This window comes from Nomascus leucogenys, chromosome 12, assembly GCF_006542625.1.
Source record: "Nomascus leucogenys isolate Asia chromosome 12, Asia_NLE_v1, whole genome shotgun sequence".
Lineage (NCBI taxonomy): Eukaryota > Metazoa > Chordata > Mammalia > Primates > Hylobatidae > Nomascus > Nomascus leucogenys.
In genome coordinates, this window is record NC_044392.1 from 54,362,893 (window position 1) to 54,382,741 (window position 19,849).

The following is a 19,849-nucleotide window of genomic DNA, read 5'->3' on the forward strand; positions in this document are numbered from 1 at the left end:
CCCTTTCATGATCAAATAGTGCCCCTGGTACAATCAGGGATACAGTAGAATTGTGCAGGACCAAAGGAAACAAGGACAGGTCTGGGAAAAGGGAGGGGGACAGATCAAAGAATCTTGAAACCCTCGGGTTGGTGATTCTGGATTTGTGGTGCTGTGGGAGACAGGGCAAATATTTCTGTGATAAAAGGGACTTCTGAATAGGAAGAAAAGGAAGAGGAGAAAAAGAGGGATACCCTCTGGGGCATCCAGGGCCACCAGTATAATGATCACTAAACAGGGTGAAAGGGAGGGCACCAGGAAATCGGCCCAGAAAGTGTGGTTATACAATAAAATTAAAGCCAAGGTTGTCCCCCTTTGCATTTCCTGTCCTCCCAGCCCCTCCCATTTAGACCATACCCATCTTTTCCCGTGTGGAAAAAAAGAGTTCACTTGACTCTCCTTTGCAGACTTGGAGTCAGCCTCTTTTCTTTGCCCTCAGGCTCTGAAGGCGACTACAACAGTACGTTGAGCAAAAGAGAGACGGCATCGCCCCCTCGTGGCGCAGGGCCCATTTCTGCGGTATTCCGGACGCTTTCCCGGGCTGCCCAGGCAGAGGCACCCTGTGGGAGTGGAAATGCTGTCCTCAGAACCTCTGGTTGTTGAATGACTTGTGTCTTGTCAGAATGGTGAGATTCCCGAATGCCATCACCCTGTTCCTTCTACCCTCCCCATTGATGTTCACACAGATCAGCTAAGCTAGACCTGTCTGCAGTGTGTTTTGAAAACAGGTTGCCCCTGCAAGAAAACTCCTGGTTTAGTAAATCAGCACATCAGGGCTAGAGAAGAAAAGAATTCTGCTGTCTTTGTTTCCATTTCAGTCCATTCTGCCAAGTTGAAGCAGAATGATTTTCATTCATCTTAAATCCCCCCAAAATATTTTTCAAAAATAAACCTCTCAAACCAAACACCATCACATATGTACCCTAAGGAATAATGAGTCACCTTTTCAGGCAACGGAAAGAAAGGACCAGAAAATTGCTGTCAAGCCTAGGGTGGGTGGAGGAGGCAGGGAATTAATTTTGTTGAGTGGATAAAGGTCTGGGCCTCAATCCCAAAAGCCCAGATTGGGGCATCGAGCCTACAGCACCCCTGTCAGTCACTCCCTGCTGTCCCTGGAGCCTGGGCAGGCAAACAGTTATCTTTCTGCACCGACTCTCTGGGACAGCCAGAGCTTTTGCCCCCATCCCGAGGTCATCCTCTCCCAGCACCTCCTCTGCCTCTGGTAAGAGGAGGTAAAAGGAAGGTGGACACAGGAGGTCCGTCAGAGTGTGGATGAAGCTGCCCCTACATCAGAGTGCAGAGCTTGGAGTCTAGCCCCATCCTGGCCAACACAGAAGCAGGGAGTGAGAGAGGCAAAAACGAGGAGCCAGCCTGTTTCCATAGATACAGATTTCAGTTGCATTTTATGACAGCCGTGCCAGGCTGCCTGGAGAGGCATTGTTTGGATGCCTAGGGACCCGCTCAGAAGGAAAATGAAGTAAGAAGCAATTTTTTTAAGATTCAAGTGGTTTCCCTCCCAGTTTCAGATTGAGATCCACTCTCTGCCCTCTGGCCTTCTGGCAGAGGTCATCCCTGGTAGGACACTTGCCTTTAGTGCAGCCTGGGCAGATTTAGACCCTCCAACCCCAGGCCTCGAAGATCACAGTCAAAATGATTCTTAGAAGCAAGCCTGCTTTCCCTGGAGCCCGGGCAGTCAAACAGCCATCCTTCTGCACTGTCTCTCTGGGACAGCCGGAGCCTTTGCCCCCATCCCAAGGTCCTCCTCTCCCAACACTGCTAGTGCTTCTCTAACAGCTGCTCTGTGGCTGAAGGAGTTCCAATTTCCCAGCCCCTGGTGACCTCTTGTGAGGGCTGCCACTGAGGTTTGAGAGAAGAAGCCTCACCTGGTCTCCTGCCGGGGGCTCAGCCTGCAGCTGGGGAAGGACTCCCCTTACTTCTGGATTCAAAACACTCATTTTCCTTTGCCACTCTTACATCTTCATCTCCTACCACCTCATCTAGGCGGTGCCCTTCTCTCTACTCATCACTCATTCATTTCTCAAAACCCATTGAGTTCTTTCATTTGCCAGGCCTTTATAAAATAGACGTGAGTAAGAGAATTTCCCTGTACTGAGAAATCTCACAGGCTAATGGGGGATGAAGACACATAAGTGAACTACTAGAAAACAACTTAGATAGGGTCAAATAAGAAGTCCTGGGGAAGTTATAGCCCAAACTGAGCCTCAATGGATGAGTCAGTTAGGGAAGAGGAGATTCAAAATAGAGGGGACTGCATAGGCAAAGGCATAGAGGCAAGAAACAGGGTGATGTGCATAAGAAACTCGGTAGATCATAGGTGCTGAGAGCCAGTGCAAAGCTATGAGTGGCAAGAGATGGGCTGGAGTAAATTGGCAGTCGTCAGACAGCAGAGGGCCCTATGTGTCATGCTGAAGGCCCCAAGCTTCATCCTGCAGTGGTTCTTCAGTCGTGGCTCACAGAGTTCCAGGGCTCCACTGTGGTGCCTCAGGGGCAGGACTAGGGCTCTCTCACTCTCAACCTGAGTGATTTTTTTTTTCCAGACAGAGTTTCGCTCTAACTCAAGTGGTCCGCCCGCCTCAGCCTCTCAAAGTGCTAGGATTACAGGCGTGAGCCACCACACCCAGCCTTGAGTGACTTATTTTATATGTACTTGAATAGGTGACAGCAAACTACAGAGAGATTTAAGTCTGGGAAGGACACGATCAAAGAGGCATATATGGGAAGGACATCATCAAACGACGTTTCAAAGAGACCCCTCCAGTTTCCAGGCCTCACTTCCAATCATTCCTCAGGGAAGTCTACTGCCCAAGAAAATCTCTGATGGTAATAAATGATTTACAGCAAAAATGAAGACTTCTTCAGTACATCTGTGATAATTATTTCCAAACTTACTTCATCCTGAGAAAAGAAAATGAAGTGGGATCCCTTTCCCTTAGACTTCAGAGCCGTTTTCACCAGCTGGCTGTGCTGATCATGCCATCTAGTGGTAGGAGTGCAGCATGACTCCAAAAGGAAACAAGCTTGTATTTCTTTCTGAAAATCTGTATTATCTTATTTAATCCTCAAAATACCTTGGCAAAGTATGTCTCATTAATATACCCATGTTTAAGGCCATAAAACTGAGAGATGGGCAGAAAACAATATCTGTTTTGAGTCTCCTGTGGGTTAGGAACTATGTCAGCTGATGTACATGAGACTGGCATTATCCCCACTTACAAGATAGACAAACGGAAGACCTTGGTGACTGAGAGACCAACGAGATTAAGCTACAGACACTGAGGTTTTCCTGCTTCCAGGTCTAGATTCATTCCAAAGAATCTGGTCAGATTCAAATCTCTAACTTGAGTTGAAAAGAAACCAAGTAGTAAAGAATGAGGAAAGAGGCAAGCCTTTGTGAAATTCGGAGTAACTGGCACAGACAGACCACAGCTATTTCTTTGTCATGAATGGCAACAAAAGCGCAGTTGTATATTAGATTCTAGAATAATCATACGAAGAATAACTACCACCGGAATATGCAACTTATAGGAATCTGTGAGCCTAAAGCCAATCAGATGCCCAGCAAGTACGTTTCGTAAGAATGAGTGGCTGCTTTCTGTAGAACAGAGCATCGCTTAGAGCCAGGAAAACTGAGAATTGTGGTTTGAGTGGAACCTTAATTCCACATCTGAAACCTTAATTCCTCTTCGCCATGTAATATAGCATATTCCCAGATTCCAGGTATTACGATGCTGACATCTTTGTGGGCCATTATTCTGTCTTTCACATACATTGAGACCAAAAAGACCAACCAAGTACCTATAAGAGGACCAACCCAGACAGGCTGTGGCAATTACGGTGTCGCTTGTGAGTGAGAAGTTACGGGCCCAAGAAAGGGTAATGACAGCCTTCAAGATACATAAAAGAGACAAGCAATTTCCAAAACAAAAAGCAAAGGCAAAGAGAAAAATAAAAAAGCTCTCTCTCCATAAAAAAGGTAGAAAATATGCCTATAAAGGAGAAAAACAGGGCTGGATGTGGTGGCTCACGACTGTAATCCCAGCACTTTGGGAGGCTGAGGTGGGCAGATGACCTGAGGTCACGAGTTCGAGACCAACCCAGCCAATATGGCAAAACCCCGTCTCTACTAAAAATACAAAAATTAGCTGGGTATGATGGCATAAACCTGTAATTCCAGCTACTCAGGAGACTGAGGCACAAGAATTGCTTGAACCCAGGAGGTTGCAGAGAGCCGAGATTGCACGACTGCACTCCAGCCTGGGTGACAAGTGAGACTCTGTCTCAAAAAAAAAAAAAAAAAAAAAAGCTAAAATTTAAAAAAATAATAAAAATAACATTCTTGCTCCCTCTCACCTATCTCATCCACCAGTGATATCTGAATGTAGTACAAATCAGGCATCCAGAGCCATAAAAGGCAAGACAAAAACACATTGGAGAAGCAAAATGTCACAGATAATCCCCAGGTTTGACTTTCTGATTTGCGAATCAGAAGAGGCCCTTGCAAATGATGATAAAGTCTGTCTCCAGATGCACCAAGATGATGAATTTAAATATATATGTATATATAGTTGACCCTTGCACAAAATGGATTTAAACTGTGCGGGTCCACTTATACACAGGTGTTCTTCAATAAATGCAGTCTGCTTTCCGTATTGGTGGGTTCTGCATCAGCAACCAAACACAGGTAGGAAGGCAAGATTTGGAAATCTGCATTATAGTAGGGCTCGCTTTTCATATCCACGGGTTTCATAGGGCAGACTACAGGACTTGAGTTTGTGTGGATTTTGGTATCTGCGGGTGGTCCTGGAGCCAATTCCCCACAGATACTTTGGGATGACTGTACTCCTTTATTATCATTATGTTTAATGCCAGCAGAGAAAGAGGACTAAAAACTAGGAGGAGAATCGGCAGTACTGACATTGCTATCATAATCCAGTTTTTTAAGCATCCAGGCTTAAATGCTGAACTGAAACAGAAGCTGATCTGGCAAATTTTTTTCTAACTGGTTTCTTGAATTTAAGTGAAATGTAGAGGCTTTTCTAAGCCAGGCACAAAGTCAAGAAACCATACATTTTTAAATGACAGATTTGATTAGATAAAAATATAAATTCTCTATACAGCAAAACACACTAAAAGTAAACCTGCAAGACAAGTGATGATTTGGAAAAAGTTTTACGACATAAGTGGCAGAGGAATAATAACCATAGTCTATAAAAAGAGCTTATACATCAATAAGGAAAAGACAACTGCTCCCCCTACCCAAATGGACAAAGGACATGAGTAGGCAATTCAGAAAAAAAGAAAGGCAAATAGCTAGTAAACATGAGGAGTCACGCCATTTCTCTAGTGACCAGAAAAACACAAATTAAAATAACAAGATACTTTCTGCCCATCCCATTGTAAAAAATGTGAAGCTGGACAATAGCCAGTGATGGTAAGAATACATAACAAAGTGTTCCCTTGACAGCTATATGAGTGTAGTATGGTACAGTGTGTTTGAGAGCAATTGGTAGTACCTATCAACTTTTAAATTTTACCTCTTTTGAACAATCATTTCTACCTCTACACGCTCCTGAAATATTCCTACATGTGCTCAAAATATATTCCATAAGGATGTTATTAATTAAAAATATTGTGACAGGAAAAAAATCAATCTAAGCGTCCTTCAATAGAGAACAGACCAAATAAACATACAGGATGTCCTTACTATGGAATACTGTTACAGACATTAAAAGGATGAGGTTGATCTGCATGCACTGCAAAGATCACCAAGATATATTAAGTGAAAAAGTCAAGTCATGCAATAATATGCAATTCATTGATCTCATTGACATGTACATACATATATGCATAGAAAAAGCATCTAGAAAGACACATATCAAACTGTTAAGCGTGGTCACAGTGATGGTAGGACAGGAAGAAGAGGGTAAGGAGAGGCCTCTACTCTTTTTATTTTTATGGTTTTTTTTTGGAGACGGAGTCTCGCTCTGTCACCCAGGCTGGAGTGCAGTGGCACGAACTCGGCTCACTGCAACCTCCACTTCCCAGGTTCAAGCAATTCTCCTGCCTCAGCCTCCCGAGTAGCTGAGATTACAGGTGCCCGCCACCATGCCCAGCTAGTTTTTGTATTTTTAGTAGAGATGGGGTTTCACCATGTTGGCTAGGCTGGTCTTGAACTCTTGACCTCAGGTGATCTGCCTGCCTCAGCCTCCCAAAGTGCTGGGATTATAGGTGTGAGCCACCACACCTGGCCGAGGCCTTTACTTTTTACTCTTCATGCCCCTATATTGTTAGTTTTTTTCAGTGTGCAGATATTCATGCCATACATTTGTAGTTTTATTAAATATATGGGTATGTGCAAAGTGAATTAGTCTATTTAGAAAATATTTGCAGCTATATTGGTTTTACAGAACAAAAAGTAGCTTTTTTAAACGTGCTAAATGTTAACTAATTAGCACAAAGACCGGAGACCCGAGATGCTCTGAAAAGTCAGCACTGTAGAACCAAATCTTCTAATTAAAGGAGACAACACGGGCAGGCCAGAGCAAACATGGTCTCTGGCGTCAAGCAGATCTGGTCCTAGTCCTGGCCCTGCCCCTTTCTTTCTGCAACTGTGTGCTAATTACTTAAGCTCACTGCGTCTCTATGAAATAAAGATACAAGTGCCTACCCCTTAGTCTTGATGCAAACACCATGTGTGTACAAAATATTTTTCTCCCTTTCTCATTTATGATATTGTATATGTAGGCTGGGCTCATATGGCAGCTGGGAGACTGTAGTGAACATTTTACAATGATTTTTTTTTTTAGGTGGACCCAAAGAAATGTTTTTAGGGCCCTATCTTGGTGGCAGAGTGTCAAGAGGTGCAGTTCGTTGTTGGGGAGGGTTGTAATACAAAAGCTCTGAGCACCAGGGCCAGGTTGAACAATTCTAGTAGCTGCAGCTTCCTAGATCAGTGGTTCTAAAATTTTAGCATGCATTAGAATCACGTGGGGGGGCTTGTTAACTCAGCTTGCTGGTCTTGCCCTCAGAGTTTCCGATTCAGCAGGTCTGGGGTACGGCTTGGGAGTTCACGCTGTCCTAACGGGTTCCCAGGTGATGCTGATCCTGCTGGTGTGGGGAACACACTTTGAGACTCTCAGACTTAAAGCATCAACAACTGCGCCTAGCCCAGTGAATTTTGGGCTGTGGCAGACTCTTTCCCTACCCCTAGTTCTGGAGATGCTTCCTCTGGCGTTCTCTCTGAACCTTCCCAGGCATCAAGAATTCCAGGACACTCCCTGGTTTTACCCATGGCCAGTGGCCAATTTCTGCAGCCTGTGCTATTTCTGTCCAAGGTGATGGGGCAGCTGAAAGAACCCAAGACTTTTAGTTAAGGGAGGGAAGAAACCGGGGGGAATGTGGAGAGCCAGACCCAGCCCCTGGCCTGGGTCCTGCCTGCTGTGTGTGCTCAGCACAAGGACAGGAAATGTATCCCCCTTCTGCCTAAGCAGATTGGGAAAGATAACTTTGTTAGCAGGAGAAGCCTGGGCCGAGGGGTCGTGCTCTATAGAATTGGCACAATCTGCTCTCATGCATGAGCTGCTCCCATCAATAGAGAGCCCTGCCTTGCCCTGACAACTCGTCTGTGCTGGAAATCCTCTCTCGAGTGAAAGTCCCCCCAGTTCCCCCCTCCAACACACCCTTTGCCCCTCAGGGCACGGGAGCCCTTGAACCTCGGCCAAATGGTTGTGATGAAAAAGAATTTCTGGCTCCCAACCAAATTGGCCAGGGAGGAGGGAAAGAGAGGGCCATGGCCTGCCTCCTGACCCTCTCCAGGTGGCACAAACAGACCAAAAAAGCAAGTATTGATCTCTCTGCTGGTGAAGCAAAGTACCCCTGGTTTCTCTGTCTGGTGGGATCCAAACCTTCTTCCTAATAATGGTGATAGCAATTACTATCTATCAAGTGCTTACTATGCCAAGTATTGGACTCAGTTTCACACACACTGTTTTATTTAATCACTGCAACTCTTTGAGGCAGACACTGTTCACCATTTTTCACAAGAGAAAACTGAGGCTGAAACCAGGAAAGTCACTTAGGCAAGGTCAGGCAGCTGGGTAGTTGGTAGTGAAGCTGAGACGATCTAACCCCAGAGCCTGGCGTTAACCTCTTTGCTGTTCAGTTTCCCACAAGATGGAGGCTCCCAGGCCAAGGTTAGGCCCAGTATTCAGCATGATGGGGTGGACCAGATTCTTCCCCGACACCTCTCTTTGAGCAGCATACATGAGGCCTCTTTGCACACTCCATGTGCTAAGCATCACATAGAGGACTGTGCTTCGTTTACCTTTGTGCTCCGAGCACAGTGCCAAGCACACAGTAGCTGCTTAGCAAAGCCTGTGGTAGAAAGGAAGGAAAAAGTTGTATGATGGGCACTGGGTAGTAACTGGCTTCTTGCTGGTGTTGGGGTTTTGAAGACATGCAGGTGAACAAACAATACATAGATGAACAACCAACAGATTAAAATTACATTTCCCAACTATGTTTGTCCTTGCCCACTCTACCACAGCCCCTCTGGCTTCCTTGCTGCCTCAAGCCTTCACCCCCATGCCCTCACAATTCTCTCTCTCACCTTCTTGGAAAATTGCTCAAATCTCACCTCAGTGAGGTCTCTTTGGGCACCACCTCCCGTCCACCAGCAAGCCCAATCCCCCTCACCCTGTCATATGTTCTCATTTCTGGTACTTACTACCTTCGAATGTTCTCTATAATTCACTCATTCATTGTGTTTAATGCCTATTCTCCACCTCCCCACTAGGAATCTTTGTCTTACCAAAGTGTCCCACACACCTCAAAGGGTGGGAGCTCAACAGATACTTATTGAATGAATCTCTAAACATTGCCCACTAAGTCAGAGCTGGGCTTGAAATACTCAGAGAAGTGATCGGATTCTCCCACAACCCCCAGTCCTATGTTTCTCAGAGACTCATTCCCCCAGCACTTCCCAGTAACTGGAAGAGAGAGATTCTACATCTCCCAATTCCAGTCACCACAGAGATTGACTGAGGATGGTCCTCTTGGGCCCCATAAATCTTTCTGCCCTTCTCCTCAGGCCAGGGCTCATCTGGTTCTCCCTAAACAGCCTCTCTGCATATTGAGTCTGTGTCCCATAACTGGAGGCACCCGGAGCCATGGAAAACACATGGGCTTGAGAGCTATGCCACAACCTTAGGGTGTCATTTCCACTCTAGCCTTAGTTTCCTCATCTATAAAATAAGGGCTGGGACCAATGATCTCCTCCAGTCTTTCCCAGTTCTGACATTTTCCCTGTGGAAGTGGGGGAGTGCATAACCTTGGTCAAAATGTACTTAGAAACAAACCAACCCATGGCCCTGGGGCACAGGACACAGCCACACTCAGATCATAGCAAATATAACCAACAAGTGAACAGGCATTCACAACATCACATAGGTTAGATTAGAAGCCACCATCTGTTTTCACAAAGCAAAAAAGGCAGTGATTATTATCTCTATTTCACAGATGAGAAAACTGAGGCTCAGAAAGGCTGAACAAGCCACCCACACATAGGAAGCAGAAGAGCCACACTCAAAGCCAGGTCTTCCAATGACAAATTCCACAGACTTTCCACAGAGAACTGCCTCATTGCTTTTGAAATGCATCCCGGGCCAGGTGCAGTGGCTCATGCCCGTAGTCCCAGCACTTTGGGAGGCTGAGGCAGGCAGATTGCTTGAGCTCAGGGGCTCGAGAGAAGCCTGGGAAATATGGCAAAACCCCATCTCTACAAAAAATACAAAAATTAGCTGGGTGTGGTGGCCTGTGCCTGTAGTAGCAGCTACTTGGGGGGCTGAGGTGCGAGGATTGCTTGAGCCCAGAGGTGGAGGTTGCAGTGTGCCAGTATCAGGCCACTGCACTCCAGCCTGGGTGACAAAGCAAGACCTTGTCTCAAAATAGAAAAGAAAGAAAAAGAAAGAGAAAGAAAAAGAAAGAAAGAAAGAAAGGAACCCTGGTAGGAGAATGCCACCATTAGATTATCCAAAATGTCAATAATCTAATAATTTATAAGATTACAGAATATAAAATTGGAATTTACATTTGAATGTGGTTATGTCTCCTATTCTAGACATTTATTTATTTATATCAAATAATGCAATAAAGACACCCTGGGAAGACATCCCTCTGAAAGACCTGAGAAAGTGATTCCTGGTAGGAATAGATAAGTCATCTCTCAATGGTAGCTAAGATGAGCCTCTTTACCCATCTCTTTCAAAACTTTCCCCAAGATTGAGTGTTTATATTTTCAAGGACGTCCAGGCTACAAACAGAAGAACCAACAACAAAGATAACTTAATCAATTGGGTACTACGAGTAGAGAAGTATCTTCTTTGTTAAGAGTAAGAAAACAAAGAAAGTGCTAAATTGAAAAGCCAGATTTGTCTAAATCCGAGAGACTATAACTGGTTCAGAGCCTTGTTGACAGCCCCATTTTTCTGGATTCAAACGCATCCTCTACTACCATCTCTCACAAAATGATGACGAGCGATGACACCACCCACCACATTAGCCAAGTTGGACTGGGAAGCCTTGGATAGGGAGAACTTCATTTTGAAGAGAAGCTTTGTAGATTATCTTCTCTTCATAGGACTATCTCAGGGAGACCGCAAGCTTCAGGAATCAGCATGTACTGAATATTCCCAAAGAAAGAATGACTGGATTTCTCCCCTCATCCTCTGACTTCTTGCCTTATTGATATTGCAGGGATCAGCCTTGACCATCTATTTTTAACTGAAGGATTTGCTAGAAGGCATTGTCCCAGTCAGTGTGGGCCCTCAAACTTGGGAGTTCAGAAGAAATCAGACATCTAAAGTAAACAAGGTTTTGGGCTAGTGACCATTTTATTTAAAATGGAATTGGGGACTCACACAACCTTGGTACCATCCTCCTTCAAACCGCCCCCACCAAAATGCAATATGTCCATGACACCAGAAAGGTCAGGAAGGGGGAGATGAAGCAAGTGCTTAGATTTTTTTGTCTAGTTTACCCTCAAACTTGTCTTCAATTTAGTAATCATACATTGCAGATTTCATAAAACAATCTAAGTTTCAACTATTTTTGCTCCACTGTTTTCACAAATAAACTTGTAGGATAAAATGCCCCTATTTTTGGTTTGGAAATGGAGTCAAAATAACCATTTTTTATACTACCAATAGTCAGTCCCAGATGATGGGAAGGGAGAGCATGTGTCCATGCCCTCCAAGCTGGTTTTCCAAGCATCATTCCTCATTAAGCCACATTAGAATTTAATCCAAGAGCCTCCTGGTGAGCGAAACCATCATATCCCCATTTAACAGATGAAGGCACTAAAGTCTAAAAATGTTAGCTGACATTGATTCAACTTCCGCCACTCAAAAGTATTTGTAATTGAGTGAAACATGGTGAGAAATGCTATTGCTTTGACAAATGGCACCAGAATTCTTTGGAGTGTTAAGGCTCCTTTCAAAGAGGGAGACCACGCTGCTGAAGGTTTGTTTGTGTTTCTTTTTTATTGTTTTGATCTTTTTAGAAACCTTTTTTCCTTTTATTTTTAGTTGACACATAATAATTGTACATATTTATGTGATACAGAGTGATATTTCAATACATGCATACAATGCGTAATGATCAAATCAGGATAATTAGCATATTCAGCATCTCAAACATTTATCATTTCTTTCTGTTGGGAACAATCAAAATCCTCTCCTCTAGCTTTTTGAGACTATACAATAAAATAGTTAACAGCCGGGCATGGTGGCTCATGCCTGTAATCCCGGCACTTGGGGAGGCCAAGGCGGGCAGATCACCGAGGTTAGGAATTTGAGGCCAGCCTAGCCAACATGGTGAAACCCCGTCTCTACTAAAAATACAAAAAAAAATTAGCTGGGCATGGTAGTGGGCATCTGTCATCCCAGCTACTCAGGAGGCTGAGGCAGAAGAATAACTTGAACCTAGGAGGCAGAGGTTGCAGTGACCTAAGATCTTGCCACTGCACTCCAGCTTGGGTGACAGAGTGAGACTGTCTCACAAAAAAAAAAATAATAAAAATAAAAAATAAATTAATTAATTAATTAATGTTAACCATATTCACATATTCTGGCAGACCACCAGAACCCATGCCTCCTATCTAGCTGTGCTTTTGTATCTATTAGCAACACGCTCCCCATCCTTCCTTCCCCTACTACCCTTCCCAGCCTCTAATATCCACAATTCTGCTGAAGGCTTTGAGAGACAAGAGCAAACCACCAATAAAAGATGAAATATGGTCATTTGGAAAGGACCAACCACTCTTGATCTGACTCAGGGCAGAGGGATTCACACAACTGACCACTTACTCTCCCTACATCAAGATACTCCAAGCTGATGATAAGGCCTTGGGAAAATGCCCCTAGGCTCATGCGCTCTGGAGAGACGCCAAAGGTTTACAGATGTACAGGCCCAGTCTGCTGCTAAAAGAAACTTTGGGAGGCACAGAAGCCCCATCTAAGCTTTCACACATCAGCTTTCCCCATCCTCCTCCCCTCAGTGCCCAACACAGCTCTCCCATTCTCTCACTCCCATTGTTTCCCAAACATCCCTCCCTTCATAAAAGCTGTCTGGCTGGGAGCTTAAAATATTGCTGGACAGTAAAACCTACCCATCAGGGCCAATCCAGTCATATCTGCTCAGTCGTGCAGCACAGTAGGGGCGGGGTAGAGAAGTGGGAGGTGGGCTTTTAGACAGCAAAGGAAAGAGATGAGAGTTGCCATTTTGCTGTTGAGCGCCAAGAGAGAAAGAGCACATATTTCTCCGTGGGACACTCCTCGTATTGGCAAGTTTTCCTTGGGTGATATTAGTTTGTAACCTTCCCCCCAATTGTTCTTTCTCAGTCTAATCTAAGGGTCATATATAGTCTTCTCCAAAAGGTAAAAAGTTGCCAATAAGATTCATTCTTGGGCTGGGATGGCTGGACTTACACTCCAACTCTGAAAACCCTCTTCAAGTTGACCTAAGAACTGGCAGAGGTTTGGAAGGGAGAGGAATGCTGGAATAATCGGCAAGATGGGGAAACAGAGATGTCCAAACTCAAACTACAATTTAACTTCTTAAGCTGTTTTCATTTATCAGAATGAATTAACATGTCTACAGGAATCCACAGGGACCTAAACCAAGTACTTGATATTTATGAAAAAGTTTTGTGCCCTTTTCACTCAAACTCTACAATAGAAATAATAGTCATAATTATTGAATGCTGTGGGGGTAGCGGAGGCTTCGTGCTCAGTATTTTCCAGGTTGGAGCATTTAATGGAGCACAGGAATGGATCTGGCTAAGGACCATAAAATTCCTCCTAGGAGCAGGTTCTGTTGTCTGTCTATGAGAACTGCTGGCTAGTGGCTGTTATAGAAACAAGAAAAGAGGCAATTTCCGCTCGGTTACCAACCGGAGTGGTAAGTGGCCATTGAATGCTTTGGAGAACTTATTAATGGATGTAGATGTGTTATTCTGCCTCTTCAAAACCAGAGGAGGGCTATGCTGTAATGGGCTTAGATCTGGAAGACCAGGGCTCACATCCTAGCTCTGCCCTCACTAGCTAAGCCCCCATCTCGGAGACTCATTTAACCTCCCAGCCTTTTTGTCTGGTAATGGGGATTGATAATGCCAAGTTCACTGGTTCTCAGACATCCATCTGGGGATCTGTCAGTTCTAGCCCAAGATGAAGGTTTCCACAAGCTGTGACCAAAACGTGACAATGATGAAGTTAACAATGTAGTAAATGTTTCACCAAGTTAAGTGTGTTCAATTTAAAGGCTTGTCTTTCATTCTGAAGTTATGTCCTCTCTAGTTTTGTAGTGTTAAAATCCCCTTTTATGAAATGATGATGAAAATAGACTGTAGTTGTAGTTAGTGATTTAATAACTCTTTTTTTTTTGAGACAGAGTCTCGCTGTGTTGCCCAGGCTGGAGTGCAGTGGTGTGATCTCGGCTCACTGCAGCTTCCACCTCCCAGGCTCAAGCAATTCTCCTGCCTCAGCCTCCCAAGTAGCTGGGATTACAGGTGCCCCACCACCGTGCCCAGCTAATTTTTGTATTTTTAGTAGAGACAGGGTTTCACCCTGTTGGCCAGGCTGATCTTGAACTCCTGACTTTAAGTGATCCTCCCACCTTAGCCTCCCATAGTGCTGGTGGGATTACAGGCGTGAGTCACCAGGCCCAGCCAATAACTCTTATTTTTATGTCCTTGTTTGGCAAAATAAGGAGTTGGCATCCTTATGTTGGTCACACTAGTTTGTTGTTATTACACTAGTCTGTGAAATCTAAGTCTGAGAACCACTGGCCTAGTTCACAGCTTGTTATGAGGACTGAAATAAGATACGTGAAAATGTATCACTTAGATCAAGGATACCCAAACATAAGGTGTTATTTTAATCATTACCTCTAGCCATCATTTTCTGGTGGGATGTTCCTGGCCGTATATGGACACCCTGGGGTTGGAGGCTTGAACTCTATCCATTTATTTTCCATCTGTAATAGGTCTGTTCACTAAATTTTCACAAGCAAAATAAAACAGAGAATTATCTCTGAAAAAGAGAAGAGAAATATTCTTCCTTTGGTTCAGATTTCTCCCTGCTCCCACAGAATGCTTTGCTTCTCTGATCTGACTTCCTTTAAATTTTCACTGTTAGAAGTCAGGAAACCAATACATTTCCCTTCGCACCTCTAAAGTATCTCTCCTTAAAAGCACAGTAGGCCTGTTTCAACATCATGGGGTTGGAAAGATTGTGTCCTAAATTACAGTTTCTCTCCTTCAGTTATCACAAGAAACTTTGTAACTAGACATTTTTAAAAAAAATACAATCTTAGCATGGCAGCTTATAGTATAGAAAGACACGGGCTTGTTTGGCTTTGGTTTCGAAATTACTAATAAGGTGGTCAGGAGCGACTTCTTGTGTCATGAACATGTATCATGACACTCCTGTCAAGAATTCTTGGCCTTCCAGTTTATATATTTGATCGCATACAAAATAAGAAGTTTTGTGTCTCAGAGCAGCTGGTTGGGGATCAATTTACTATCCTTTTTGTTATTTACCATTTTTTGCAGGTTCTTAATTTTTCTGCTGTTAGCTGTAGCAAGAGGACTGAAGTTCCTTGGTCTCTAGTACTCATATTACAGGAATTCGAGGATTGAGAATTTCAGATTTTGGAAAGATTACTATTAGAACCATGCACTGCTGTCTATGGAGCTCCCACTCTGTAAAGGGCTTTGTTCTGTGTTGTGATGGTTCACAAAAGATGAGGCCAAAATGGTTCCTGCCCTCCAAAACCTTTTGATACTAAAGGAGGGGAAACAAGATTCGTTAACAGACAGGACTGAGAGCATGTGCTCATCATACACATTCATGTGGGTATGTGAGGGAAATACACTGTCAAAAATGAACTGATATATCAATGAGGGTATTAGCAAGATAGTTAAGATTAAGTAAGATATTAGTAACATAGTAAGATATTAGCCAAATCTTTTAGAAGTACAGTTATTCAAAATGCTGTTTTAACATAAATTTTAGAATGAACTATTTGATAAGAAATGAACTTTTTCCTGGTTCTGCCACAGGTGAGCTTTATGCTTGGGCTGCTTACCTGATTGTGATATTTCCCACCTATTTTCCAAAAGGCAATGGGAATGGCTACCACTCTTACCAGGGCAAGTACTAGACTTAACTATAGTCTGAGGAGTTAAAAATAGATGCATGTGGCTGGGATTGAGTTGCTGGTTCTGATTCTGAGCTGCTGGTTCCCTCCCCATCTCCATCACCCATTCCTACAAGGAACTCTTCCCAATGCCAGACCCATGACTGGGGATGCCACAGCTGCTGTCACCTTTTCAGGAGAAGAGAAGCTGCTGTAGGATGCCCTGCCTGATTGGGAGTTTATGAGGCCTCAAGAGGAGGAGCACTCTCTGCTTCCTCACAAGAAGCAAACAGCTATTGTGCCTGCCCTGAAAGCACAGGCTGGACATTGCAGATGCCTGCAATTAGTATCCTGCCACCAGGTTCTGTCTGGCCAGACTCCAAATCACAGGTTGGAAATAGGCTTTTGTGTTTAACAAATATCACTGTGATTAAAAAACAATAGGCATATCCCTTTAGCCCCATGGGTTCCTGGGCCTATAGCGTGGGGCATGGCTAGAAGAAGCCCAGAGCAGGATCCTCTAACATGGGCTCTTGCCCTGGTCTGAGGGCAGTGATGAGTAAACTTTACAACTCTAGAGATAGTCAAGCTGGAGGAACAACTGTTCTCCATCGAGGTGGAAGTTTTGCTCATCATTCTTTATAGGTTACAGGTTTGCACTGGATGAATGACCCAGTTGCACACAGCCCCTTGTCAGCTCAATGCCATTTCCATTAGCCATTACTGTGCTAGAGGCATTATATACTATCATGTTTAATGATATTTGTTCTATAGACCAAATTTTTAACTCTATTAAAACAGCCATATGTTACAGACCCTGAAACATTTTCATTCTGTAGGACACTTAAAGTGTCCTAGAAGACCTTCCTCATCCTGTTACATGATTCCTTCCCAAAGCATTCTCTCTGTTCTTTGGATTAAAAGAGTAATAATAAAAATATACGGCCCTCAATGTGTAAAGCTATTAATAAGGGTTTCCAAATTTCAACCTAGAGAAGAGGAAACATAAATTAAGAGTACAGAAGTCAAAGAATTGTGTAGCTTTGATTGCAGGCAGTTTATCTCAATGGTGTAGTGGGAAGAACCCAGCCTTTGTGATCAAGCAAATAGAACTGCTGCTATTTAGCTGTCTAATCTTGGACAATATATTTAGCCTCTCTGAGCCTCAGATTTCTTTTTTCTTTTTTTTTTCTTTTTTGTTTTTTTTTCCTTTGAGACAGGGTCTTTCTCTGTTGCCCAGGATGGAGTATAGTGGCACAAATCAGGGTTCACTGCAACCTCCACCTCCCAGGCTCAAGCAATCCTCCTGGCTCAGCCTCCCAAGTAGCTGGGAACACAGGCATGCACCACCAAGCCCAGCTAGTTTTTAAAGTTTTTTGTAGAGATGGGGTCTCACTGTGTTGCCCAGGCTAGTCTCCATCTCCTGGGCTCAAGTGATTCTTTTGCCCTGGCCTCCCAAAGTTCTAGGATTACAGGCATGAGCCACTGTGCCTGGCCTTCAGTTTTCTTATTTGTTGGAATCAAGTTAGTTAACAAATACTTATCAAGTTCTCACTGTGTGCTGGGCTGTATGTCAGGCATTGAGTATATAGCAGTAAATAAGATAGGCGTGGCTCCTACCCTCATGGAAATTACAGTCTAGCAGGATCAAGTTAAATGAAATAATATAATGTCAAAGTTCTTTCCCAAAGTTGGTATTCAATAAGTGCTAATCCCCTTCCATTTCCCTTCAAATATATATCATTATATATTCTGACACAGTCAAACATAAGATGGCCACAGACAATTTCATACATACAAGAACTGTGTTGGGAGCCCAGACACCCATAGTATAAGGTAATTCTTCAGCATTATGTCTCACGAAACTTAGATCAGTGTGGTCTTGATTTAAATCCATGTAACCAAGGGTTTCTATTTATGGTCAACAGTGAATCCTTATTTTTGGTGGAGTTTAAGGAATTATACAGATATTGCCTCATTGATGCTTTCAGACCATTTGTGAAGTGAATGAGAATAGGTATTATTATTATTAAACCCATTTTACAGACGAGGAAGCGAATGGAAGCACATACTTTGGGGCCTTCTTTGTTCCCTAGTCCTAGTCTGCACAGAGGAAGCACTGGATAGACGCTGTGTGCACACTGACTGTTCTGGCAACTTGGAAAGGAGAGGTACCCCGCGTTAGCAAAAACAGATATTGACTCAGGGTTGCATTGCGGCCACTCAGCTCTTGCCTTCTCCCTCATTTCTTCAGGTGGGTGAGAAATGGGCGACTGGAGTTTCCTGGGGAACATCTTGGAGGAGGTGAATGAGCACTCCACCGTCATTGGCAGAGTCTGGCTCACCGTGCTTTTCATCTTCCGGATCCTCATCCTCGGCACGGCCGCAGAGCTCGTGTGGGGGGATGAGCAATCCGACTTCGTGTGCAACACCCAGCAGCCTGGCTGCGAGAACGTCTGCTACGATGAGGCCTTTCCCATCTCCCATATCCGCCTCTGGGTGCTGCAGATCATCTTCGTCTCCACCCCGTCCCTGATGTACGTGGGGCACGCGGTGCACTACGTGCGCATGGAGGAGAAGCGCAAAAGCCGCGAGGCGGAGGAGCTGGGCCAGCAGGCGGGGACTAACGGTGGCCCGGACCAGGGCAGCGTCAAGAAGAGCAGCGGCAGCAAAGGCACCAAGAAGTTCCGGCTGGAGGGGACCCTGCTGAGGACCTACATCTGCCACATCATCTTCAAGACCCTCTTTGAAGTGGGCTTCATCGTGGGCCACTACTTCCTGTACGGGTTCCGGATCCTGCCTCTGTACCGCTGCAGCCGGTGGCCGTGCCCCAATGTGGTGGACTGCTTCGTGTCCCGGCCCACGGAGAAAACCATCTTCATCCTGTTCATGTTGTCTGTGGCCTCTGTGTCCCTCTTCCTCAATGTGATGGAGCTGGGCCACCTGGGCCTGAAGGGGATCCGGTCTGCCTTCAAGAGGCCGGTAGAGCAGCCCCTGGGGGAGATTCCTGAGAAATCCCTCCACTCCATTGCTGTCTCCTCCATCCAGAAAGCCAAGGGCTATCAGCTCCTAGAAGAGGAGAAAATAGTTTCCCACTATTTCCCCTTGACCGAGGTTGGGATGGTGGAGACCACCCCACTGTCTGCCAAGCCTTTCAATCAGTTCGAGGAGAAGATCAGCACAGGACCCCTGGGGGACTTGTCCCGGGGCTACCAAGAGACACTACCTTCCTACGCTCAGGTGGGGGCGCAAGAAGTGGAGGGCGAGGGGCCGCCTGCAGAGGAGGGAGCCGAACCCGAGGTGGGAGAGAAGCAGCAGGAAGCAGAGAGGCTGACCACAGAGGAGCAGGAAAAGGTGGCCGTGCCAGAGGGGGAGAAAGTAGAGACCCCCGGAGTGGGGAAAGAGGGTGAAAAAGAAGAGCTGCAGTCAGAGAAGGTGTCAAAGCAAGGGCTGCCAGCTGAGAGGACGCCTTCACTCTGTCCAGAGCAGACAACAGATGATGCCAGACCCCTGAGCAGGCTGAGCAAAGCCAGCAGCCGAGCCAGGTCAGACGATCTAACCATATGAAGTGATGACAAAGAAAAAAAAACGCCCAAGCTTACATAGGGCAAGATGACAGGAAAAGGTGCCAACATGATCTGAATCTTCTGTCTCCTGTCCTCGCACCAGCCCCTGGTGGGACAGGAACTGCAGCAGGGCAGTGCACGCCACGCAACTCTGGGAAACAGTCTTTCCCACATCCAGCATAAGGGCTACCAAGATAAACCCATCGACCCACTAAAGATCCCCAGTCTCATAGGACTACCTGCTTCCTCCAACCCCAACAGCTGTGGGAGACTCTTCTTTCATCCCCATTTCTCCATAGAAACCCTTAAATCGGAATTGGGGTTGCCTCATAGCATTTTACCAGTCTTGTCTCAAGCTCACTAAGCCAGAATCTATCATCCCAGCATTTCTGAAGCAGATACCATGTGACCATATTTCAGGGATCCAGACTCAAAAGCCTACAGAATACAGACAGGTGACTTAAGTTGTAAGGCAGGCCTGTTCTAATGCAAGGGAGAGAATGGGGCTGTGAAAGCTGGAGAGCAGGGGC

General features: G+C 44.9%; 1 protein-coding gene and 2 pseudogenes across 2 annotated transcripts in view; 2 read left to right on the top strand and 1 right to left on the bottom strand.

The window, feature by feature from the left end:
* The window catches only part of LOC100585418, a 45,459-nt pseudogene extending 44,817 nt beyond the window's left edge, over positions 1–642 (top strand).
* LOC100585076 overlaps positions 1–19,849 on the bottom strand; it is a 1,278,821-nt pseudogene that overhangs the window by 794,534 nt on the left and 464,438 nt on the right. The gene's annotated exons all lie outside the window — the stretch shown is intronic.
* Positions 12,832–19,332, top strand: GJA8 (gap junction protein alpha 8). Its single transcript, XM_003273222.3, has 2 exons — positions 12,832–12,898; positions 18,008–19,332. Exon 2 carries the CDS (start codon positions 18,019–18,021, stop codon positions 19,318–19,320), a length of 1,302 nt encoding a protein of 433 aa, XP_003273270.2. The 5' UTR covers positions 12,832–12,898; positions 18,008–18,018; the 3' UTR covers positions 19,321–19,332.

Coding starts and splice junctions, on each gene's coding strand:
- GJA8 (XM_003273222.3), top strand. CDS start 18,019: ATGGGCGACTGGAGTTTCCTGGGGAACATCTTGGAGGAGGTGAATGAG.